The 26,422-nt window shown below is 37.3% G+C and overlaps 1 protein-coding gene across 2 annotated transcripts; it reads left to right on the top strand.

Annotated features, from left to right (window-relative positions):
• The first annotated feature begins 196 nt into the window (after positions 1-196).
• TCAIM (T cell activation inhibitor, mitochondrial) lies at positions 197-21,151 on the top strand. Of its 2 annotated transcripts, XM_086741584.1 has the most exons (12): positions 197-324; positions 2,412-2,487; positions 5,771-5,906; positions 6,445-6,598; positions 7,802-8,048; positions 9,732-9,854; positions 12,504-12,601; positions 14,249-14,340; positions 16,329-16,561; positions 17,118-17,249; positions 18,142-18,205; positions 20,618-20,755. In XM_086741584.1, exons 2-11 carry the CDS (start codon positions 2,459-2,461, stop codon positions 18,194-18,196), a joined length of 1,299 nt encoding a protein of 432 aa, XP_086597710.1. In that variant the 5' UTR covers positions 197-324; positions 2,412-2,458; the 3' UTR covers positions 18,197-18,205; positions 20,618-20,755. The 2 variants fall into 2 exon arrangements, with proteins under 2 accessions (XP_086597710.1, XP_086597709.1); XM_086741583.1 differs by lacking the exon at positions 18,142-18,205 and having other exon boundaries at positions 212-324; positions 20,618-21,151.
• The last annotated feature ends 5,271 nt before the right edge of the window (positions 21,152-26,422 follow it).

The raw sequence follows: 26,422 nt of genomic DNA, 5'->3' as shown, positions 1-26,422 counted from the left end.
GGGCTCAGCGCTGTGTTCACCCCCAGGCCGGGGGAGACCCCGGCAGCCCTCAGGCGCGGCGCGCGCGTGGCCGCTGGCGGCTGCGGACCGCGCCTGCGCAGGGGAGGGCGCGCGGCCGCCACGTGAGCGCGGGGAGCCGGCGGCGGAGGAGCCGCTCGCGCAGAAGCCGGCGGGGCTGGGAGCGCAGGCGCGCGCCGCCCCCGCCCCCGGTAGGAATCCCCTCGCCCGCCGGCGCGCTGCCCCGCCCCCTCCGGGGCCGTCGGCGGGGGCGGCTGCGCCAGGAGATGGGGGCCGAGCCCCGGCGGGCGCTGTCCGGCCGTGGCGGTAAGGGGGGCCGGGGGCCTCCGGATCCTCCGCGAGGGGGGACACCGGGGAGAGTGGAAGGGAGGCAGCGCGACCCCACCGGGGAGCCGGCGAGGCTGAGTCTGGGTGGAGGGGCTGCCGTGAAGCCCGGCCGGACTCTGTCGCTGCTCCTGCGGTGGCGGCGGGTCCGTGCGGGCGTAGCGCTACGTGCGCGCGGGCACGCGCGGGGCGGCCGTTGGGGGCGGCGCAGGCTCGTCAGGTGTCCGGGGCCGCCGGTGGCTGAGTGGCGGGGCACCTGCCGGGGCGCAGCCGGCGGCCCGGGGCGGTCAGCACCGGCGTTCCCGAGGGCTGCTGCCGGACGGTGATTCCCTGCCTTCTTAGTGGGGCGGGGGGGAGGCCCGTGACAGACAGCGCTGACAGTTCAGAGGCTGTCGGAAAGACCGACGTCCTTACCGTTAGTGAATTTTAAACTGAATTTCAACAGGACTCGGCTTTAAGTAGTTAAAACTGCTAGTGGCTGGATGACTAGAGCTTATTTTCTTTCAAGCAGTGCGACAATCAGTTCCACCGAAGCTTATTTTCACTGTCGTTTATTTATGTGCTGTTTTCTTCATGCTGTCTTGCGGGTCAAGCGCAGGTAGACGGCTGAAATAGATAATCTCGCTTTGAGCAGCGAGGTGCTGGTGTGCAGTGTCGTGTTTCCAAAGGCTTTTGCGAAATGACTGCAATGTACTACTTTGTTTTGTGTTAGCAAGCATATCTTCTGAGGTGTGGTGCAGGTGGAACTTACTCAAAACCAGGAGATTTTGTTTTTTGACTGAGCAATGCAACAATTTCTGAGCAGTTAAGAGAGCATTTAAAACGAGAAACAAAGATGCCTTTGTCTGGTTATATAAAGTGTCACCACAGATTAGTGACATTCTTGTTTTTTTTTCTGTCCCCTGTCCAAATCCCTGAAGCTAAAATTACAGAGAGAGAAAACTGTTCTATTACCAGAGAGCTTGTTAATGTATTTAAGTTAGTTTATGATTAGGACTGTTGTTAGGGACATGAAAAATAAAATTATTATTGTCTTGCCCACCTAGTCGAAAATCGGAAGACAAACATTATAAAGTATTTTGGGAATATTTTAGCTCAGCTTATTTTTTTCTCACCCTGTTCACCTCTAGTAAAATATTTGGTAATCAATTTATATTCATAGTTAAGTATAGTTGTATTAGTAAGATGCACTTATAAAACTTCAAGTGTTCTGCAAAACAGCCACAGGAGCTGTCCTGCTGTATTGGAACAGAGATGGTATTTCTCTGATACTCTGATTTCTCTGACAATGCTCATTCCAGGTGCTTTAAGATGGCATACTTAGCAGGAACATGTTATTTTGAAAAGTGCAAAGAAAAGTATATTTTCTTTAAAAAGTGCATGAAAACATTCCCAATAGGGAACTTCCCTCATAATCCCTAGTAATTAGGTATATGTTTGCACTCTGACATGCTAAGTGGTTTATCTGCTGTTGGAAAACGCTCAACTACAGTTGCATAGTGCAGGTGTTACTAGTAAAAATTGCTGATTTGTTTTTATGAATGCCATAAACTTTTGCTAAAGATTTCTGGGCATTGCTGTATGACAGTGTCTTTCCCTTTGGTTTTACGTTGTGCCCACATAAAATAGTGGCATATACATTTTCAGGTGTTATTGTTTGTTTGAACGTTTTGGACTTAGAGTAAAAAATTACATGAAATTCCACAAGCTGGTATATGTTAGTGCTTCAAGAAAGCGTATCTTTTTTTGTTTCAATACTGAAGACAAAAACTGAACACCAGGAAGAGTGGGAAACATTTTCAATAAGTAAATTTTTAGGTTTTTTTCCTAACTGGAACATCTTTAAATACTCATCTTCAAATCAAATTTGTAAAACTTGTTGCTTATAGAGGAAACTGAAAACATTCTTATGCAAAACTTAAGGTTTTATGTGTGACTGCTCAAGTTTGTGTTACTATTAAAAGTTATCAGCTAGGATTTGGAGAATGCACGGATAAGTAACAGGGGAAAATACTCATTTCTAGTACTAAACAGGTTTTTTTTTTTCTTGTTTTGGTTTTTTTTTTAAGTGAGTTAGTGGATGGCTGAAAGTTAGCTTGACCATTGAGTTGCTGACATGTTTTGCTGCTTGAGAGCCGTGAGAAGGTATGGCATATTGCTGACCTAATTTACCTTTAGCATATGTTTAAGTGTTTGCTTATGACTTGCATATATGTAAAACTGGTTTGGTATTTTTGTTTAATGCTTATTTTGTTGGCTTTCTCATCTTTACAGCTTGAAGCTTTCAACAGAGCATCCACAGTTGAAAATCCCCAAAAGTCATATGTGTGTCCTCCAGTGAGATATTAAAAAGACTCTCAACAAAACAAGGGGTTTAAAATAGCTTAATTATGGGAAAGTGGTAGTCTGAATCTGAATATGATATCAAATATATTGCTGCATTATTGAGTTATTAAAGCTCAGTGTTTCAAAATGAGAGAATATATCTGTAATAATGGGCTTAATTTAACAAAGCTTTTCAGTGCCAAAGCTATAAGCCAAAAAGTTAAACTTCAGAGATGTGAAGAAAAAGTAAAAAGAAAGCTGGAGGGAATTATTTAATCAATAAATTAAATCTGTCCTAGCATATGATTGCATAATGTGTTCTAGTGGAGATTGTGTTTCATATCTTTCATGAAGTGCAGACGGCTGTCCTCAGAGTGGTTGTGACCTTGATTTAAACATAAAGCCTTTCTCTGCTCTTCACATCTGAATGAAGTTCTTGGAATAATCCTTACTCCTTGTGAGCAAAGCCATAAGCATCTTTCTTGCATTTTCTCTCTCTAAATTCATTTTAATTCACTTGTTTTGTCACTTCACTTGAAGGATGCCTCAGAGTTCTGTCTTTCACCTTCAGTGAATGAATTCTTCCTTCTGTCACGCAGACTAATTCTGGCATTTGAGCGTTTCTCTTTTAAGCAAGTTCAAAATAGACTTTTGGCTGGAATCCCAAGTCTTCCTACTAGCATGACAGTGTGGCTTAGATAGAAAACAAGGGAACTGAAGTTAACCATACGTGGCCATTTTTCTTGTACAACACCAGATGGAAGTTTATGATTAATAAACTTGGAAGTATGATTAATAGTTTCCAGGTATGTTGGAACTTTTTTTCCTAACTGCTGGAAACGGCATGCAGTGTAGCTCAAGAGTGAATGTGGGAAGTGGTGTACGAATAAAGTGAAGAGGGAACTGAGCTTCTTACTTCCTTCTAGCAGCTGGGTCTAGGAGGATGTGAGTTTCTTGCATGGCTGTTAGTCAAAACTGCTATCACATAGGTAGCTGGTTGATTTACTGTTTTTTTTCTTTTGCTTGAAAGAACTTTCTTCCTTTCTATCACCTAGTGTCCACTTGCTTCAAAAAAAAAAATATTTTTTAAAAAAATTCTCTGCTATTTCCTTAGCAGGATGACTATTTTGATGTTTCTGGATACAAAATGGTAAAATGTGTGACAAGTGGACTTTTATCCAGTGTGCTTTGCTTTCTTTCTTGCCAGGTCAGGCAGAGGTTTTTTTTTTCCTGCATCACTGAGCAACTCTGGCATTTCTTGTCATTGAGAACTTTTGCTCTCGGTAAAAACATGATATTGCTGTGATACTTCACCATCTCCAACTATTTTGAGTGTGATCGTCGGCTATAGTAATATCTAGTCTTAGAGTCTCTCAGATGCAGGCAGCAAGGGGGTAGAAGTGTTTGCCAGTAATACATTTTGTCTTTTTTTAATCTTCCATTTAATCCACACGTATTAAAATTGTTTTTAGTCGCAACAGTTTGAAATTTCAGCAGTCATCTTACATTACAGATTTTATATTCCACTTTTTTACAAAAATGTCTCCTGCTTTCAGCAAGCTGACTTTCAAGACCTACTAATTAAATATTTGCCAACCTCTTAGGCAGAAAACATAGCTTTTATTGCTTTAATGTTTGTAATTGAAGAGCTGGAAAGGTTTACAGAAAAAAAGGTAAAGTAAGGGTCATTGAATCTGCTTGACAACTCAACTGTTATCATTTACTACCATTTGCCAAAATGAAAAGTAGCACATATTTTCTGAGGACAAATTTGGGGATTTTTTGGAATTTTTTTTTTTTTTAATTAATGAAAGCAGGCAGGAAGCAGCCTTGCATGTTTCTGTGTAGAGGACAATTATTTGGTCTAGGATGATGAACAAATAGCTCTTTGTAAAACAGTCTTGCTTGCTATTATTAATAAAGTTACTAGTTTTCTGTTAATTTGAAGCAGCTTTGCCTCCAATCTGCCATATATTTTCCTCTTTGGGGCTTGCAGTTTGGATGAGTGATGCAATACAGTAAGTATTGCTTAACAGAGCAGAATCCCAGCCCATCTGAGTTGCAAACTAAAATGAACGTTAATCACAGATAAAATGGTTGACCCGTTGAATTTGTTAGCCTGTAAAATTGGCTAAAGGATAAATCTGTTACTAAGTATTTACCAATTCGCATTTTCTTTCCACTTTTTTATAGAATGTCTCTTGGTAATTAGTTTGCTAACCTGAGCACCAGCTTTGAGCTATGGCAGGAAATTTTGGTGGTCTTTAGTTCAGAACTTGTTTTTCCTTCCGTTTCAGTCTTCTGTTACACAAGTGTGGGCTTTGCAGAACTGCTGTTTAATTTATGCCTAACTGAGGATATTCCATCTTTTGTACTTTCTGAACTTCCTAGAACTTCTTCAACTTAACTTTTCCTTAAGTGAAACAGTCTTCCTATCACTGAAATTTCTTTTAGTCCTTGTTTTCTTCTCTTTCAGAGAAGATCAAAGTACAAAAAAAGTACTGTCTTCTTACTTTGTCTCCTATAACAGAGTATATTTGGGGAAGTCGATTTTTTTTTTTTTTTTTTTTTTTTTTAAGAGAGCACAAGTGTGTGGACCTCAAAATAATGCAAAATTTCTTTTGATTGAATTGTGATTATTACTTTTGGGTAAAATTTAATATTCTTTTGACACTCCTTGAAAAATACTGGTTTTGGCTTTGAGATTCAAAAGCATGTAAAGGTTGGTTTTTAAGAGCAGCTTCAGCAATAGCTACAAAAAATACCACTGAAGCCAGTGTTTATCGTTGAAACTACTTAACTGGGGAATTTTTATTTGAGCCTGCTTTGAGAAAGTAGAGGAAAAAGTAATTGTACTTATTTCCATGTCTTTAATGAGCCATTAGCATCCACTATCTCTCAAGCCTGTTGGATTTGCTCCGTGTAAATACAGCTTTGTGAGTTCCAAGGGGAAAAATCCATCACTCAGACTTCTGGTACCAGTTTAAATGATTATATTTGCAACTGTGAATGTTTACTCCGTTCAGTGACATTCTAATGTAATTTATATCTGCTTGTAACTTGATTGGTTGCATCACACATAAACACTTTATTACTTTATTAGGTTATGTCTAGAGAAGATATTGCTGCAATGTGTTCTTCAGTCAAGAACTTTGTCAGGAGCTGATGCTATCAATGCTCTCAGACCTTTCTATTTTGCTGTGCATCCAGACTTCTTTGGCCAGCATCCCAAAGAAAGGGTAAAAATCTTTTAGTGTGCTTTCTTCGTAAACGTGTCACGTATCAAGGATAGAAATTTTCTGCTTTTCTTGCTGTCGGAGAAACAAAAGTGGTATTAGAATTGAATATGATTGTTACCAGTGAACAAAAAGATGCACTTCCTTTATTTTTAAGAAGGATAGATCCCTTAAACATCCATTATTTATTAGTCATATTTTCTGTTTAATTTTTGTAAAGAAAATACAGAATCCTTCCAGTGTAATTTATAATACATATTACTTGCTTTATCACTTTGAAATGCTGTGCTTTATATCTGAATCAATGGGTTTCTTTAAGCTTGAAAGCTTTAAAAGTGGTATGAAAATCACACAGTTTATGAATAAATAAATATATCGCATGAATCCTGAGAATATGAACTATATCACTACTTGTTAAAAGCAGCTGGCAGTTTGTAAAAACTAATTCTGCATGTAAGATTTTTAAAAGTTTAGATGAAAAATGGCCAAATTCATAATCTCTAATGTGTGGTTGGTTGGTTTTTTCTTTTTTTTTAAACAGGAAGTAAATGAAAACTCTCTGAAGAGGTTAAATGGCTACTTGGAGAATCTACAGAAACCAGGATTTCGCTCCTTTAAGCCAACGCAGCTTACTTTTTATGTAAGAGAAAGAGAACCAAACTCTTCTAATGTTCAAGAATCCTTCAGTGCTTCAGGTGCTTTTATATTGTGCAGAATGTATCTTCCTGTATTGAAATTCTTTCAGACCATTACTTAGCTGTGTGCAGTCATAATGACTTTGCAACTGAATAAAATCCTATTAAACCATGAAAATATGTATTACATCAGACAGCTAGGACCATCCCAAGTAATTAAACATCTTAAGCTTTAAAAAACATTGAAAGAATGAGAAATTACAAAGCTGAGGTCATGTTACAGTATGAGGAAGTAAAAAACATAGGTTGATGTAGATCATAATGTTACTACATTTAATACTGTTGTCATCTTTAACTGGAACCACAGTTGGATCCTTGGTTTTCATTGCAGGTAATGTGTAGTACACAATGTCAGAGTGCTTGTAGGATCAGTAGGAACTTACTCTGTAAGCAGAAGTTCTATAGTGTGTGAAGCTTCAATTTACCACATTGTCTCTTAGCTTTGAGACTACAGAAAATATTAGAGTTTGGAATATTGGCTTGATTAATTTTATTCTATGTATTTATCTGTAATGTACCAATATGCCTTATCTAACAGATGCATTCTATGTTCTATATCCTGCTAGTCAAAACACTTGAGCAAATTGTGAGGAACTCTAGTGCTAGAAAACAAAATCATACCGTTTTTCAATAAAATAGTAGTGTTATGCCCAGTCTGCTTAAAGTAACAATTGAACTGGCAGCTGTGTTCTGCTCTTGAGTCTAACGCATGCTTTCTAATGGGGCCATTGCACCTGATAGCTAAGTGATGGGACTTGGTTTTAGCCAGCATGCAGATGTAATGTTTTGTTCTGAAGCTTCTGTTCATAGCCTGTGAAGAGCTGTTATAGTACGGAATTTCTACAGTAAATTATATCTAAAGTGATGATCAGTAATAATGTGAATTGTGCAGAGCTGTTGGCCAAAACTGCCACTGATAAAGTAAAAGCATCCTTGTTTGAGTTATGCTGCATCTGTAGCTCGGTTTCCAGTTTGTCCAATGATTCAGAAAGTTAAAACAGCTCTATTTACATTTTTGGACACATAACAATTTTAAAGGTTAAACTGCATGTGAATTTTGCAGTGAGTATTGAAATAACAATATCATAATAATTTCCAACTGTGTGCTCATTATTTGGGTTCTTGTAAGATGAGAGAAATGTGTATGTGTTTTGAATAATTTTATTTAAATATTGTTAATTTTGTGGGACTTGTATTTTCTAGGTTTTCGAGCAGTCAGTTTTACATTACATACCAGGGATCTCCTGAGCACAGTATTAGATATTCTCAACTCCTGCAGTTTATCTACAGAGCATATTCAAAGTTTGAATGTGAACTCTCAGCCCCACAAGGAAGCAAAAAGCACAGTGAACAGACCCATCAAATGGGATAAGACTTACTATTCATTTACTGGATTCAAGGATCCTGAGGAGGAACTAGAACAAGCCCAGAGAGTGGAAACCACTTTAATGTATGTAAGGCTTTTATTTAACTGATTTTTTTGTAACCTAAAGTGAGCTTATTCTAATGCTGAGGTTTTTTTAAAGGCAATCAGTAAAGATTCTGAACAATATAGAACTTTATTGTCCATCATGTAATTTTGTCACACTTTTAATAATTAAAGTGAGTTAAGATAAGCTACTGGGCTAACTGTATTGCCAACTAAGCTGAGGCATTCTTATCTCTTTGCCCAGCATTCATGTTTGGTCAATCTAGTTTTGGTTGATCTAGTTTTTCAGTTTTGTGGAATATTGGTGGTGATTCAGAAGGAAGCAGAGGTTCCACTTGCTCCAGATAGCCCTGTACCTTTTACCGGACTTCTGTAACACAAAACTATATGGCTGTTAACTTTATTGTTAGTGTTTAATGATCATGTTCTGTTGGTGGTGAGGTGGGAGATAATACATGAAACTAAGATAAGAATGTTTTAGTTTGCCAGATATGTTAGTGTTGCGCTTCTGAGTTGTAGTTCAGCATACAAACCTTAATATTTAAATTGAGGCAATTATAAATACTGAACTTGCATTAAATGCAGCGTAGAATCATAGAATAGTTTGAGTTGGAAGGGTCTTTAAAAATCATCTAGTTCAGCATGTTGTGTATTTGAAGTTGGTTGTTTATAAAATCTGTATATGGTCATTTTAGGGAAGGGTGAAAAATACTGCCTTGAAAAACTTTTTCTACAAATGAAACTTAGATGCCGTTTGAAAGAAATGCAGAACTGCAGCGGTAGTATCTTCAGAGCAAAGAACACCCCTCATCCTGCCTAGCACCTCGCAGAAAAACTACTGTAATATATGCTGCTGTTAAACACTTAACTGAGATTTAACACACTAGAGAGTATTTTTACTTATTTTTACACATTTACAAGAAATGCCATGAACAGTTACATATTAACAGTCTGGTTTTAATACCTAGCCATTTGGCATTGGCCTCTCTTTTTGCTTCCAAGTCTGAAATTTTTTTTGCTTAGAATACAGTATGAGAATGGAAGTATTTGTAAAAATAAGGGTATGAAAATAAGTTTATGCTATGAACAAAGGCTGAATCTCTTCAAGAGTAGCTTTTTCCTAGAAATAGGATGATCTATTTATTGAAAATTTTAGATGTACTCCATGAGTCATGTTTGCCTGGTTGTGATTATTGACAAAAGAACTGTAAAATTTTGACCTGCTTGATCTATTCATCTATTCATCTCAGCTCTGTAGGAGTTCCCTAACTTAGCTCTTTAGTACCACCTTCCTTATTTGATAGTCTACTTTGGTTGTGGGTTTTTTTTTTTTTAAAGGCAGATGTGTGGGAACTTCTTTCATTAAAGCAGTAAGTTCTGAAGCTGCCCCGCTAAATCACACTAATCTGCCGCTCTACACCTTTCACACCTGTGAGTCTTACAGTTGTAACGCTGTCAGTGTATTTTGATTCAGTGTGATTCCCTAGTCTCTCAAAGATGTTAAGCACTAGGTTTTCCTTTGTAGATATCTTGAGGTGAAGTGTTTAGTAATTTCAGTTTCTGTCCTCTACTTTTATAAAATCCCGTTACCTGAGAACTTGAAATAAAACATTAATGTTAACGGTAAGAATTCAGTTGTACTGTTTGTGTGAAAGATAATACAGCATGCCTCTACTGTTGAGTTTTTTCCTCCTCTTCTTTCAGATCCTGGCTAGATTATAATGAAGCAAGTGCAGTAAAAAAGCTGAAAAAGAGTTTGCCACTTAGAAAAGAGCTAGAACATTTAAAATTTGAACTCTGTCGTCAACTCCAGCTCTCAGATATCAGGTAATAAATTAGATTAGTTGGATTTGAATTAAGAAAGTCAAAGCAAGGAAGTGTTGTATAATACTAGCCATGAGCATTAAAAGCTTATCCAGCAAAACAACTATATTTCATATACGTAAAAGTGTTACTGCACTGAATAATATTTTTCTAGAAAAAATCTATTGGGACAAAAGTTTCCTGTTAACAATCTGCTCAAAAAAAAAACCATAGTGTTTGTAACTAATAGCATAGGCTCTATGAAAATAGGCTCCTTGAAATAGGAGCTGTGCATATGCATTAGTTGGGTTGTTTTGCTGGATAAAATTGCTCTTCCTGAATTCAAGTGAATATCTACAAAGGTATTAGATTGCCAGTGAAATGTAATTTTGCAGGTGGCACATACTGACATCCTCTGAAGGCTTAACAAAAATATTGTTCTTTCTAGTATCTTGTTTCCCACACTCTAGAGGAGGAAAATATTTGTTTGCTTGCCTGGGCTGAGTACAGCTGGTGATCTTGCTTCTTCAGAATATTTTCCAGGAAAAAAAATTATGATCCTTTTTTAAATTTTGTGCCTTTGAATGAGGATGTTCTGAAGTGGGATATTCAGGATGGAAAAATGGCAGTGAGGGTATTCAACAATGGAAAAATAAACTTTGGGGACTTATTTCAAGGGTTAGTCTGTTAAGTTCTTCTTTTAACTCGGAAAGAGAGAGCTGGAGCTTCTGAAATCATACTTTTGTTCCTTTTACTGTGTAAAAGACCCTGGCTTCCTTTAAGCTGAAGCCATCTTGGTTTTTTTTAACACAATTTCTGATCCTCTGCAGCTGTGCTGTGGTGGAAGTTCAAGTTTCTGAAACAGTCTTCAGTATCAAATGCATAGGTTTGGTTTTATTCATGGTTTATGTTTAATTTTCTTATATTTTATGCTTTTAAAATACATTACAACTATTGTGTTCTGTGAAGAGTTATTAACCTTTCAGGAGTTACATTGTCATAGTTCAGAAAAGAGTGTGAGTGTCAGAAATCTGACAAGCAAGTATCTTGATAAGAAGCTACTACATGTGATCCTGCAGCCTAAGGCTGTTCACAGAGGTTTGAAAAAATAACCAAGTCATTAGCTTTATTTCATATGTAAGTTCAGAACAGCTGAAGGGTAGGTAGGATCTATAAGCCATGTCTTTACATTCCTGTCTGGTGATACTGAAAGCAAAGTGATATTTTTAGGTAACAGTAAATAGTTATTAAAATGACTTGCATTAGATAGAATTGCAATTAGATAGCATCCCAAAGAGTGGTTTTTTTGCCAGTTAGGTTTCCCTAAATGAGATGATGTGGGTTGACCCCACCCAGCAGCTAAACACCCACGCTGTCACTCACTCATATGCCCCCAGTGGGGTGGGAGGAAGAGGATAGAAACAACAAAGGCAAGAATACTCGTGGATCGAGGTAGAAGTTTAATAGGTGAAGTGAAGCAAAGCTGTGCGTTCAAGCTAAGCAAAAGGAGCAGTTCATTCACTAGTCCCCGTTGGCAGGCAGGTGTTTAGCCCCTTACAGAAAGCAGAGCCTCAGCATGTGTAATACTTGCTTGAGAAGACAAACGCCGGAACCACAAGGGTCCCCCCTTCCTCCTGCTTTCCCTGAGCGTTTATTGCTGAGCACAACATCATGTGGTCTGGAATATCCCTTTGGTCAATTGGAGTCACCTGTCCTGGCTGTGACTCCTACCAGCTTCTTGCCCACCCCAGCCTGCTTGCTCATGGAGGGGAACAGAAGGTGAAAACCTGGACATTGTGCCAGCATTGCACAATAGCCAAAACAGTGCTGTTATCATCACCATTTTAGTAAAAAATACAAAATACAAGAGAGCTATGAAGAAAATTAACTCCATCCCACACACCCAGTACAATAAGGGAACGATAATTTCCTGTTTTGAGACAGTTTTATATCAACTAGAAGTTTGTAAAAGGACGTAATTTTTCACTACACTGGGACAACTTTACAATTTAAATGCTTTCTGGAATTTAGTTAGGAGTTTGTCTGATCTGAATGTGATGGAAGAGATGTCAAAACTATGTTTATTAGGGTCACCAATGTAACACCTAGCTTCTGTATGGCTTAACAATTATTTCCCTCTAAAATATGAGTATATATATTGCAGCTTACCACTGGAATCGTGGTGATGTTTTGGGCTAGAAACTAAAAGGAAAAAAAAAAAGACAGTGTCCTAATGTACAGTATTTGCTTCCCTAGACAAATATTACGCAGTATACAAACAGAAACTGCATGCCACATGACTGAACCAAATACTGAGTTGTCTGTTGATATTTACTTACTAACCTCCTTCTTACTGGGGGACAGATGTGCAAGTCCTGTTCTGTCTACCAAGTTTTATATTTATTTTTCCTATATCTGGTTTTATTCCTCCTTTGATTTTGGTTTAGTTTTTTTTTTTTAGCACTCTAAGAAAGACTGAAATTTTATTTAGGCTTCTTATCTGTTCAAATAGCATATGACATGGGTAGCTTTTTCAGTAGGCCTTTGCTTTTATTACTCTTGGAGTGTTATTTTGAGTTGTGTTATAAGGCTTTCAGCTGCATCTCAACTTCTGCTATTTTCTTATTTTAATAATGTTGAGAATTAAATGTTTTCAATTATATTTTTATTTAGGTGGCAGAGAAGCTGGGGTGTTGCTCACCGTTGTAGCCAGCTACACAGTCTAGGCCGCTTAGTCCGACAGAGACCTGAACTGTTAAAGAATGTTAAAGGTATTTCTGTCGTTCATTTCATGTATCCTAATACAGTATTGATTCGAAGATGAACATGACTCTTCTGTGACAAGGGACCTCTAGTTCTTTTCACAAATGCTTTTGATAACAGCAAAAACAAACCTGCCAGGCTTACCAGAAAGCTGGAGAGAACTTAGATTTTAAGCTACTGGCTGTCTTTTAACTTTTAAAGTGACCTTTCCTTGTAGTGTAGTTGCTACACTGAGCTTCTCTCTTATTTCTTAATAAACGCAAACTGAGTGAGTTGAAGGCCCTAGACTTAGTACTAACAATGGAAGTAAAAAATTCAGACTGAACCTCTGAAAGGATGGATGTAGCAATAGATTGTTACCCATGGTGGATTCACAATAAAAATGCAAGTAGCTCTTTAAAGAGACGATATAAGGAGAACTTTTATAGAATACCATTAAAATGATACTGTCTTCTCTTGTCATGCATATTCCATAAAATACCTATATTAAAGTCTGTATTTTCTCAGGAAAACCAAAATATTCTGTAAACCTGACCAACCATTCTTCTCAAACAGCTGTTTGATCTGTGGCAGTAGCTGTTTGCTCTAAGTGTAACCACATTTTATGCCTGTCTGCAGATACTCAAGTTTTGAGTGGCTTTCATTTGAAGGTTCACCTAATCCTTTGTCAAAAGAGAGAGTGGGTAGGACAATAAGTAGTAGTTTTAAATTGTATCGTGTTTCAAATTAGTTTCTTTACCTAAGCATGCTAAGGATTTAAAGTGCTAGAGAAGTCTGTCTTATGAACCCCTTGTAGTCTCCATCTTTGAAGATCTTTGATAATATACTGGATAAGTACCTGTCAGTAATTATACAGGTACAGTTGATCTTGCCTTGGGGTACAAGGATGGACTAGATGTTTTAAAGTCAATGTTGCTCACTCTTAAGGATTTTGGGAAAACGATTTTGTGAGAGCAAGAGCTTCTCTTTGAGCTTTGTCTTATAGATTAATACATCACACTGAAAGCTTTTGTGGAAGCTTATTTTGATAAATAGTTGCCTCTGCTTTTACCCTAAAGAATTGTTGAGGATCTTTGTACTTCACTTAAAAAAAACATACTCAGACTGATAATTGATTTATCCCCCAAAAGTAAACCTAGTATTATCCTTTTATGTTGTCTCTATTATTTCTTTTTAAAAAGAGCAAAAACCTAATGTCAAAGCATTTCTTACAGCTTGCATGATGCAGATGGTTCTGTGGAAGTAGTGTTGAATGGCTGTGCTAATAGTTCTTTGACCAACCTTTACCTTACTTATACATACTTTAAGCGTATATTATGTATTTCCTACTGTATACATTATTTGTACAGATTCTTTGAATTTGCTGTCTAAGATTTTTCTCTTACTTTAAAAGTAATCTTTGTAAGAAAAAAAAAAGTCCAGTTAACTAAAAATCTATCAAGTTTAAACAAGCAAAAGGCAAATGCTAGGTAAGACTTATATGAAAAAAAATATTGAACTGAAGTTTTCAAGAGTCAATCTTTCAAACTTTGAGAGTGTGTATTTGTGCTGCAGAAATGTGTTGCTTGTGACATTAGTAGCATAGTTAAGCCTTAAATAACTGTGGGAATAACTGCAATAACTCAAATTAGTAAAGAGCTTTGTTCGATCTTTAGGACGCACGGTAGTATTTACAGACCGTTCAGGTATGAGTGCAGCAGGTCACGTAATGCTGGGGACCATGGATGTTCACCATCACTGGACCAAAGTAAGAAGATTTCAAAGTAAATGATAATGCCTCTTGTTATGACATCCTTTTTTAAACTATAACCAAAATATTAATTGGTGCAGATAACTGATGAGTAATTTAAAGCAAACACATAGCTGCTATGTTTAGCGTAACTGTGTACATTGCATTCTAAATTTAGTCCTGTGGAGAACTGTTACTAACAACAATCTTTGTCAGATACTTAGTGAGTATGTGAATTCTGCTGCTACTTGTGTAAAGTTCAGAGTTGACAAGCTTTCTGTCATTATAAATGATAAAGTATTATATGCAAAGGACCACAAATAAAATCTGTAGTGATACCAGCATCTCACTTAAGGAAATTTTCGTGGATCTTGGTTGCTGAAATATTATTGATAGTTCTATCAAAAAATATTTCTTAGTAAAGGAGGTAATCGGTGGAATTTCATAGTTGGGAATTTCACCCAATTCAAATATCAGAATATTCTAGTTCTATATTACAATCAATGAATAATATTAAAATTTAGCACTCAATCAGAAGCTTTCTCTGGTGGTTGTTTGAATTTTTGCCTATATGTTTCACTGAGGGAGAAAACAAACTATGGTTTGTTAATGTGAATGATTTACAAAGAACTTAAACTGAGAAACTAGAATTTAATGCAAAACTTTTTACTCTGAGTTTTGAGAGTGTTGATAGTCATTGGAATAAGTGTTATTCTGATTAATGCTAAAATAAACACTGTCTTCCTTGAAAAGAGAAATGCTTCCTCTTTGTGAGCTTTGCTGAGGGATTTTCTGAAGGGGTCATATATCCACACAAAGTATTGTGCAGATGGGACAATGTAGTTAGTTGTGGTGATGGTACTTGCTTTGGAAGACAAAGGAGAGTTGTGTATTTGAACCTGAAGTCAAAGGCATTTTATTTTAAAATGCACTGAAGATCTATCCACAGAAAAAGTCAGTGAAAATCTTCATGATGTTCGTTAGCCACTTGGTTTTTAGAAGGCAGATTTTTTTGTCCAATTCTAACCCATTTTAGAAAGCTGTTCTAAGTGCTATTACTTTTGTTACTAATTATTAGAAAAACGAAGCAGTAGTGTCTGAATCAGTCTGTAGAATGTTTGGTCAGAGGTATAGTATTTAAAGGATTTCTGCAGTTTTTCTGTGTAACAAATGGAAATGCTGAACCAGTAGTTTTTTATTGTGCCAAAAGCTGTTCTGATTCTAGTACTCTCCTGGGTTTCTGAAGAGATTATTCTGAAATCACTTGACTTGTTCTAGCAGCAGTATTTTTTGTATGGAAAACTATGTTATAGTAATAACTGGGTAGATGGTAAGTAGTGACGACTACTGCTGCAGACTTTCCCTTTTCACTTGGTACCCAGTTCCAGCCTTCTCCCTGTCACATCTTCTATGTCTTGACTCACAAGTCTGATCACTTCGTAACCTTTTCTGATATAGATTTTCTAGATCAGAGATCTGATACCTTCCTCCTTTCTCCTCTCCCTTCACACTCAAGACGAGCTAGGTTATCATCCAAACCCTTCCAAAGAACTAGTTTCAGCAACAGAGACTCCTCTTTTTTGAGAATTGGTATAAATTAGGCTGGCAAAACCACTTCTGACTGTGTTTGGAATAGCTCTACCACTGTATTTGTGGTTATAAACATTTTATGTAGGCCTGAATTTATTTTTATTTTTTTTCTTAATCTTAGACTACTAATTCCTGTATATATAGAGAAAGAGGACATCCATCAATCTTGTTACAGCCTTTTGGTGTGTTTATAGTATAAATACTGAAAATACTTATAAGCTTATTCCATTATATCTTGTCCCAAAATGTATATAGTTGATATTTCTGATTTTTTTTAATCATTTTTTTCTCTCCACTTGGGTTCCATGTTTGCATTGTTAGGTGTCTCTTCTTTTTCTTGTTATTTTTTTATCTTTTCTTAAGATATAGTTTTATGCTTTGTAACATAGGAAATCTTTATTTCTGTGTGTGCACAGATTTTTGAGAGATTGCCAAATTATTACAAACTTCAGAAAAGTCTGCTGTTGTTGGAAGAACGGATAAGCCAACTTCTGGGAGGTATACAAGTAATACATATTGAAGAACTACAGCCGCTGATGACTTTAGAAGAGTACTACGAGACTCTGGACTCTTTCTATAATAAACTATGTGACAGTAGACTACCTTTTCATCCTCGCAGTCTGCGAGGCTTGCAAATGATTCTGGAAAGGTAGGTGTTGGCAGGAAAGGTTTCTTCCTTTTAGAGCTTTTACTCTTTTTTTTTTTTTTTTTTTTTTTTTTTTTTTTTTTCCTTCTTAAACTGGTTATTGCTCACTAAGAAGAAAACTAATGTAATCTCAGATTTTAATTATGTCAAAGCCTTTTTGTTTCTAAAGGTATTAAGTGCCTTCTTATGGGTTAAGAAGGAATCAGACTGAAGAAAATCCTGCTTAATTTCGTTCCAGTTAGAGTCAAAGTTCTGTATGTATCTTGGTGTTGTGCTCAATTAAATCAAAGGTTTTGTGCTGTCAGGTCAACGCTCAGCTGTGTATGATGGTGCTGTGTTTGTATTTTTTCAGTATTGTTGACAGTTGCTTTTGAAATGCAATTTAAAAAAAACTATATATGCTGCTTCTATATTCTCATGAACCAAGCCTGATTAATTTTTTACCAGTTGTTTTGATTGTGATTAATTGGTATTTTAGAGTTCATTATGAAAGTAATTAATGTAAATCCTTGCATTAAAAAAAGATATGTTGTTTTTTACTTCCATCATGTTTCATTAGTGACAGGTATGCACCAGGCTTACATGAATCTGGACACTTTATGATCCCAACGGTCTGTGATCCAGCAACCCTTCAATGGTTTATTTTTGCCAAAGCACAGGAAGCAAGAGAGAATCTGAAAAGAAAGGAGGAGTAAGTGTTAATGTGACTCAATACATTTAGCTCATTAAAATCTTTGCATGTCCTGTGTTTTATGTGGAGGAGGAGGAGAACTTTGAAAAATGCATTCACGCTCTTTTGGTGGAAAAAAAACCCTTCTGTTTATAAAATAGGACTTACCCATCAGCTTTACTGAAAATAAAAAATTTCAGTGTTCAGTGAACACAAACAGTTGTTAGAAAATACCCATCCTTCACCTTGCGGAAACTCTTATTTCTGTTATTCAGAAATGGAAGATCTTTGCTTACAAGACAGAACTACATAATTTTTTTACAATTACTTGCGCAGAGGAGAGGTGGGGTTTTTTTAAGGAAGACAACTTTTTTATTGTCTAAGAAAAGCAACAAACTTCTATTAATGTTACTTATGTTGTGACAAGAAAACAGTAAAAATCTAAACTAAAATAAGAGACGGACTAGAGAATTATTATTTCTAGTTGTTTGTCAGTTAGTTGAGAAAAATATTAGTTAGCATCTAACAAGAAGAAGAAAAATGTGATAGAATGCTGAGAGAAATACCTCCTTGGTACTCTTGTGAGTGAGAGGAGAGAGATTACAATAGTGAGTCATAGTACCATACTTAATATTAAGTCTATTACTTGTAATACCCATCAGAACTGTAAATTTTGTTCTTGACCTTGTATGTTGAATGTGTCTTTGAGGATTAAGAGCATGAAGCAGAGATACTGGTGTTACTGTCCTTTTACAGGTTGTTACTGCAAGTTTATTTTCTGCTTTGGAAAACTTTTAATGAATTGTTGAAATATCATGCTGTCATAAATGTATATGTCATATATAGAACCAGGTATTTTTTTTGGTGAAGGTTATTTTAGGCATGTATCTTACTGAAGGCTTTATGGTTTTAGCTCTGTTAAGACCAGATTACTTGGGAGGATATATTTTGGAGATGGACTTCGGTAAAACATGGAGGTTTGTTGGAATTTTTCCATAACCCTAGTCCAGCTTTTAAGTTAATTTATTTTTACCGTGTAAGTTGTAACTGCTGAATAGCTCTCTATGTAGCTGTCCATATGTGACAATTGGGAAAGTATTGTCTGTAGAGGTTGGGAGGGATGTTGTAGCAAATTCTGCATTTACACCTGGGTAACTCAGTCCCCAAAAACCTCACACTACCCCACATTATAAATACACTAATCCAGGAAAAATGTGAGGCTCCCCTCAGAGTATAAGCAGGTCTGTTATAAGAATGCAAGAGCCAAGCTGCATGTGTCAGCTCTTCTGTTGTGTGTTGGATGATTGCTGGTTTGTATAAAATAAAGAGCAACTATACTGGGTCATATTGACGGTCTGTCCCCATCATTTGTTAACTTTCAGAAAGGCTGTATGAATGGGGAAAAAAATACAGTGGGTTTTTTTACTCTCTACTCCTCAGTTTCTGCGTGACTGCGCTTGAGAAAATACTTGAAGCTAGAAACATTATCTAATGTTAAGACTATTCAATGGACTTCCCCCCCCCCGCCCTTAATTGTCTAATAATTTTTTTAGCTGATTTAGTCTTTGTGGCTCCAGAATAACCCATGGTAGCAAATTGCAGAGTTGAATTACATGTAGCGTGCGTATATGAAGGAAGGAAGATATGTTCTTTGTTTTATAGACCCACAGCCTAATAATTTCATTTGTCACTCTCTTGTTCTTGTGCTGTAGCAGATAAATACAGAATGACTGTTTTGTATCACCTCAACTTTTTTTTTTTGTGTGTGAATGTGTCATATTTCCCCTTAGTTGTCCTTTCATTTAAGCTGAAAACTCCTTTTCCACTTAATGCTTTCTTGAACAGAACCCATGCTGTTCTTCTGGTTTTTCTTAGCCTCCTGTGGTTATTAAAGGGGCCCTGAGATTAAGGAAAATATTTTGAGATGGACTGGATTTACTTTGCACATGCAGATTAATGTTTTACATGCGGTAAATATATAGCATAGCTGAAATTCTGTATGACCTGATGCACTGGGGAGTTCAAACACTGCTGCTCTAGAACATTGTCTTATCTGCGTGGATAATGTCAGTCTTCTAGTAACGCAGGATTTAGTATGAATCTACTTTTTCTTTCCTTGCTTTTGTAAAGTATCAGTTTTGTGTTGTGATAGAAGTGTAAGCCTCCTTGTGGCAGTGACTAAAAATAAATCTCACTATGTGCTGCTAACTTTATATCCTTCAAGGGAGCCTGAGGTTTCACAGAACAGGAAAGCTCGGTGCTAAGGTATTAGAGAATGTGCTCAGGAGCGTGGCGTGGATGTGGTCGGTACAGATGGCAGGCTTGCTCCATGTTAACACATTGGCTCAGTTCCTCCCTGACTGGAGCTGGGCTGGGCGCTTGTACACCAATCCGAGTGCCTCAGCAGAGCAGGGTGTCATGCAAGTACATGGAGATCCCTACTGAGCTCTGGGAGTAGGGGTGTTGAGCCCCTGCAGTAGTGTTTTCACATGAGTCAAATAGTCTCAGTAGCTGTGTCCATGCTTAGCTTGGGCTGCTTCACATTCCAGTGGCTCTGCAAATGTGCTGCTGCTTTGCAGCACCTCCCTTGTAGGGCAGCAGTGGTGCTGTTTCTATAACTATGCTGGCTCTGGAAGTATAGCTGTGTTAATGTGCCTGAGCTAGCAAAGCTTGCTGAACCTGAACTGTCTCTGGGTTAGATGATCGGTCACAGTTCCAGGCACTCTTAATTAATGCTGCACATTAACTTTATTTCTGCGTAGCTTGGGTTTGCCGTGTGGTGTCTTACCACTCTTTGTCTAGGGTGAACGGCAAAAATAATCTGCAAGCTATGAATACAATATTCAGAGAATCATAACATCATTTAAGTTGGAAAAGGCCTTTAAGATCATAGAGTCCAACCGAATCCATATACTTTGGCAATTAGTAAGTTATTAATAGATTTAATGTCCATCGGGTGACTGTACCTGTCATCCATTGGTTTTGATGATATGCAGAGTGCTGGTCTTAGTTAAGAAGACAGAGTAGTTACTGACATGAGTTTTATTCTTAAAGCTTACACTTTCAAGGTTGTTTAAGTACTTTCATCCCTTACATTAAAAATGGAGCCTCATAGGATTTTTATTTTTATATTTTTCCCCGTTACCTGGTGAGCAAAAGCAAGTAATGGTGCCAGCTTTCAAATGTTGCCCATAGTCATGGAAGTGTGTTCAGTCTAACCTCCGAGGTAGACATGGGTATCAACCTGCATGAAAATCTCAGCTGTTCCATAGCTGTGCATGAAGTGACACCTTTGTTTACATGCATATAACCTACAAATATATTATTTCAAGGGGTTTTTTAAACAGATTAAGTTCTAATTTTGTCTCTCTGTTGTCTTCATTTGCTAGGATGATGATGACAGAAAAAGAGCTAATTGATACTTCCACTGAAAAATTTTCTTTGGATCGGCTATATAAGGAACCCAGTGTTTCCAGTGCACAGATGATAGATTGTTGTAAGCGACTGCTAGAAGAATCGTTGCCGTACCTACAAGGCATGCACCTTTGCATTTCGCATTTCTACTCTGTGCTGCAGGATGGAGACTTGTGTATACCTTGGAACTGGAAAAACTGAGGACATATCTGATAATCAGATTAATTGTTTATTTTCTGTAAGAGGCTATAAATATGAATGTTTTTAAGAGTAAATTATTTAAATCTGTATTTTGTTATTAGTGTCCAACCCACAAATTTTCTTCTAACTGCTGCTCAAAAAGGATTGGAGTCCTAGACAACTTGCACAATGTTCAGTATTGCCAGTTCTGGGAAAGACATCTGTACATTCTCCATACTACTGTAGAAGTCCCAGTATATGGTAGCAGTTGTGAAACTGCATTTTTGTAGTGAATTATGAAAATACATTAAATTGCAAGTCTGCAAAAATGTGCATGTGTACTTTTAATATACGTGAATATTGCCAGGTAGATCATCTTACATAAAAAGTGTACCTCTCAAACTAGACATTACATGTAATCTTAAGGGATTCATTGAATGCAGAAGTTGAGTACATCAGTTACCTGGTGACAATATTGACAAAACGAAAGGAAAAATATCAGAGTACTTCTGCTTTGTAGAAGAAAGCAGTATAGTAACTTGGTCAAGTACTGTTGCCTTAGAATTTAAAAATATGCCAGTTGTGCTGTCTGCAGTTACTTTAAAGGAGATGTCATTCTCTTTTTGTTTACTGGCATTTGCTCCATAAATACAGTCAATCACTGCAAGAGATTGCAAATCCCCTTCACAACACTTAAAACTTGAGTAGTTTAATGTGACATTTAAGGAAGGGAAGCATTGGTTTGTGTCAGATTGTCTGCAAAAGTAAGTACTTCTCAGTGAGAGCAAGGAGTTTGCAGTAAGGCAAACGTGTGGATCTTTATTCCTTGAAAGAAAAATGAAAATGGGAATGTACATCAACATTACTTCATTGTGATACATGCCAAGATGCATTTTGTATTAGGGTTACTATTTTGCAAAATATCTCTTGAGAAGAACTAACTGCTTAACATTTCTGGACTTGAATTCATGTATAACAACTAGGAAAAAAGGAATTGTCACATGCTTAGTTGCCTTTTATTTGTATTGAGCAAGGAAATTGTGGTTCTCTGTTTTCTCCTGTTAAAAGACTCAGTGTCAAGTTGCTATAATGTTGCCAAAATTAAAACAAAAACCCTCACTGTGATCTCAAACATGTCCATTTTAAAAGATTGAGACAGAAGCTGTGGCTTTCTCAGGCCTTTAATTCAGCCAAATTACTAGCAATTCCTGCATAGAGTCTGAAGATCAGTTGATAGTTTCTGCTAAGTCGTTAACTTCCATTGCACATGACTTCCCCTTGCTCCATCTAGCACTGATGATACTGTCTGTGTCCTAGTTGTGCTAAGCAAGTGAGCCAGTCCTGTCAGTTGTGGCCTAGTAATATTCCCTGTAACAGCTCTTTGAAAGTCAGATGTCTTCAGGAATAAAAGCTGAGTGTAGTAGGTTTGGTTTTTGTTTTTGGTTTTGGTTTTTTTTTCTTGTTTGAATTGAATGACCCTTTACACATCTTCAGCAAGAAGCAACTGCCAGTTTGACTGTAAAGATAAAGTCTGAGGGAAGGTGAGTAGATTTGATCAAGAGCCTGATGCGATTGTGTGAGGACTGACGCTAATGTCACACAAAGCAGTGACCAGGCCTATGGACCTTCTTTTTGCAATGTAGAGGAGAAGGACTAGAACTGGGTGGAGGAGGTGATGTAAGCTGTAAAGAGCCTTTATGAAATAGAGCATGGGATGTTTTCACAGCTAAAATGAGGCAGTGGAGACTCTGACCTGGAATGGGGATTGGAGACAGGGGCAGGCAAGAGGGAATGGGAGTGAGTTTAAATGTAGAAGCAGAGAAAACAGCTGCTGTTAAGTATTTCCCGTCTGGGGTAGATCTGAAGAGTCTCACTGTTCTTTCTAAGTAGCCAAAATCCTCTGGCGAAATGTGTCAGCCCTCAAAGGGTGGCATGACAGCCTGCTTTGCTGACAGTTATCTCCAGGCTGGAGTCTTGGGTCTGTGTAATAAGCCAAAGAGTTCCAGTCCTGCTGCTAGCCCACCAGAGAGGTGGTCAGCTCAGGTGCTGTGGGGCTGGTTCTTCCCTTTTCTGTTAAGTTTTGGGGTTTGTTTTCCTGAGTTCTGGAGGAGATGCTTGTCAGAATCTCTAAAACTGCTCAAAAGTTGAGCAATATAAAAATTAATGTTGCATATAGGTCAGTAATTCGGCATAGTAAGGTCTGGGTCTTAACAGTTATTTTGTAGTGCACTTTCTGTAGGTAAGTTTTACTGGAGAATACTCAAGTTGACTTATATGGGCCTCCCAACATTTTTTAATATTTTTAGAGAAGCAGTGGAAAAAAACAAAAGGATAAGCAATGTACTTGTTGTAGGTATTTTTGACAAGTTTGACTTATTTTGAAGACTGTCCCAAAAGTAGCAGAGAATTGTCTATTTAGGTAGGTGTGTGTGGGTTAAGTCTGTCAGAATTGTATTTTGCTTTCTGACATTTTAATGAGGTGGAGAGAAAAAAAGATTTAGAACTCGGAAAGCCTTTTGTCACGAAGGCAGGATGGAAATGGACAACAATTTGAAACTTTTGTCTGGTTTTAAACTGTGCAGAACACCTCAAATACTATTCAACGGGCTGTGCTATCAGCTCATTGTGCAAATAGATTGGAATTCATATTAACATCTACTGTAGTTTTATGTAATACAGAATTCCTGCTTGCTCTGCGGCCAACAACCAAACACATGCTTGTTACAAAGTTTAAAAAAGAAGTTTTTCTCTTTAAAAACAAGTCCTAATATTAAATTAGGTGGAGTTGAAGTCTTGCAGTTTTTTTATCATTATTGTTTGGTTCAGATTTGAGTTTTTCTCCTCCTGTTTAGAAATTTGCCACAAACATTTGAAAGATAACTAAGAATCTCTACCAGTGATCAAAGACTTGAAACTTGTGCTGGTCATCCATCATGAGTCGATAAAGCGTGATGCCCAGATCATGTCATTCAGCCTCTGAGAATGGTTTAGTATTTTAGTACAGCTGCCAGAAAGAAATGCAATGCTAGATTCAATGCTAAAATAAAAGAGAGGGAAATTAAGACAAAATTTATCACTTTAACAAGTTATTTTGATGCTGTTTAATACTGTGACCTTGAGATGCACACATTAGCAAACAGCAGTTCCCATTTTGTCAGGTGTCGGCATAACGTTTCACAGTATCAGTTCTGTGTGAATTCCAGTGTTATGGGCTCCTGCCTGTGTTTTAACAGCTTAATAAATGATTTTTATTCTTAGAGCTGTATATGAAAATTGTATGAAATTGTGTGAAATAATGCCCATTTTGTCATTGTTCTTTTGGCTATTAATTGCTGTGATACAGTCTCAGGGACTAATAGGTTTGTATTCATGTTTTGTAAGACATTCAAAACGTTTATAATCTTGAGAAGGACTTAAAAAGGGAAAATCTTCCAGAAGATTAGAGCTAATTTATCAAAGCATATCCAAAATTAATCAGAACTTTTCCTGGAGAACATAAAATCTCATCTAGTTTGTGTACATTACAGCTTTAAAAAAACCAGTGAAATGTTAAAGTTTGTTAATTTAATGTTTTCTGCGAATATATAGTATTGTCTGAACAGTGTTATCTCTGATTCCTGGGACGTATGCATGTACTCTATGTGTGTACTGCGTGTATCCAAAGGTGAGACTTTCCAAATATTTCTTTATAAGCTTAGCACTATACTGTTTTGTGATGGAGCAGGCCAGTTGTTTTGTGGTGCGGTTGTTTGTTTGGGTTTTTTTGTGGTTGTTGTTGTTGTTTTGTTTTGTTTTTTAAAAAAGCAGCCTAGCTGAGAAAGAGAAAACATAGCTGTAAATACAGTAAAAATGTTAATTTAAAAAGCTCAGAGATGGAGATCATGCTTTTCTGTTGCTTATAAACACTAGAATAATTTGACTTAAATTACAGTATTAAAAGCTGGGATCTTGATTCAGTGCATGGAAAAAATGTTTAGGTATCTCCGTGGAAGGCCCTGTTAAAACTACAGTATATGCTGAAGTAACAGGAAAATAATTTTGTTTTGCAGTTTGTCCTTTTTAGATACATATTCCTTACACAAATACTTATATGCTGAATAATTTAGTGCTTCATTTTTGCTGAATCCTCCAATGGGCACAGTGTGTGTAAGTAGTCAGACTGATTGATTATGTTTTCAGTGATGTCTTTAAAAAAAAAAAAAAAGCAAGCTTTTGAAGATCTTTTATTTAGTAGAGCTGAAATCTACTATTTTCTTGCCAGCTTTCATATTCTGAAAGTGTCTTTTCTGTGTTCTTCTATTTCTATAGCTTTTGGCTATTGTGTGGCTCCAAAGTTTAACAAGGTTAAATATTCTTTAACCCTTTTCCTAACATGTTTGCCAAAAGAACACCGGTTTAAATTGGCTTCATCTATGCTGTGACACTGTGGACCCCGCAAAGATGCCTTAAATTGAGCTGCTTAACCCCCTTGTAAACTTCTCTTGGATTTTAACAGGGAATAAGATTTTGGAAAAGTGAGAGTTGCCAAAGTTTGTGCCAAATGTAATGGCTGCAGTGACAATATGAAATTGTGTTTAACATCAAGGTTAGATAAAAAGCAGTATTTTAATTTTTTTCCCACTTTAGTTCCAACATCCCTACCTAGCTGCTCATGAGAACACAAGGCAATATGATATAGCTTAAGATACCAGTCAGCTTTAATCTCTTTTTAATTGTTTCTCTTTAATCATCTACTTTGTCATTTGATTTTAAATGTTGCAGGGGCATAGTTGAGCAGTCAGCTAATGCCTGTGGTAGCTGTGTGCACCCTCTCTCTGTAATGGGATATTCTGGAACCATTTTCTAAAAGCAGCAATCGGATGAGAACCTGATGTCCTCCCTCAAGACTGCTCTGTGATCTGGCGGCCACAGTCCAAGATCAAGGCATTTCCTTGGTAGTGCTTTGGCCAACCCACACGTTATTTTACCCATCGGTTTGTCATGCTCCTGGGAACCTCTCGTTCTGGGTTGTTTTGTTTAATGGGATATTTCAAGTTCATTAAATCAGTGGGTCATAGTTGTAGATTGAGTTTTTGAGTCCTGCTTGTGTTATGATCCAAGGGCATGGGTAACTTGTGTCTTCAGCTTGCATTGATTTCAGACAGTCCATCAAGACAAAGCTGTAACTTCTACACAATCACACAATGCTCAAAACAAAAATTAAGAGTAAATTAAAATCCCTCAGTTTCACACTTAGTTAAAATTACTAGGAAGTACTTAATGGGAGCACTACAGCTAACTTTAATTTGATTTTTCTCACTAATCTACAGCCAGAGCAGCATTGTACAGAGTCTGCATGATTTGGGGCTCACCCTGCTCGCAGGGACATGCAAAGGCTTGGAGAAGCAGAGCTGCCAAGGGTGAGTCAATGCTGTCTTCATCAGAACTGCCTACGCAGCCCAGGGGGAGGGCAGCCTCTCTGGTGGAGTGGTCTGAAGACCCCTCCTCATTTTTAAATAAAGAAAAAACACACCAAAAAATCAAACCGCAGCCAAACAAAAAAAAAAAACCTTCACAAAAACAAAAGTGAGGAATGTCCTTTCTGAAACTGCTACCTGACT

Source organism: Chlamydotis macqueenii, chromosome 2 (genome assembly GCF_036417535.1).
Source record: "Chlamydotis macqueenii isolate bChlMac1 chromosome 2, bChlMac1.mat, whole genome shotgun sequence".
In the NCBI taxonomy this organism is placed as follows: Eukaryota; Metazoa; Chordata; class Aves; order Otidiformes; family Otididae; genus Chlamydotis; species Chlamydotis macqueenii.
The sequence above is the reverse complement of the archived record's forward strand: the minus strand, read 5'-3'. Positions and strand labels throughout refer to the sequence as shown.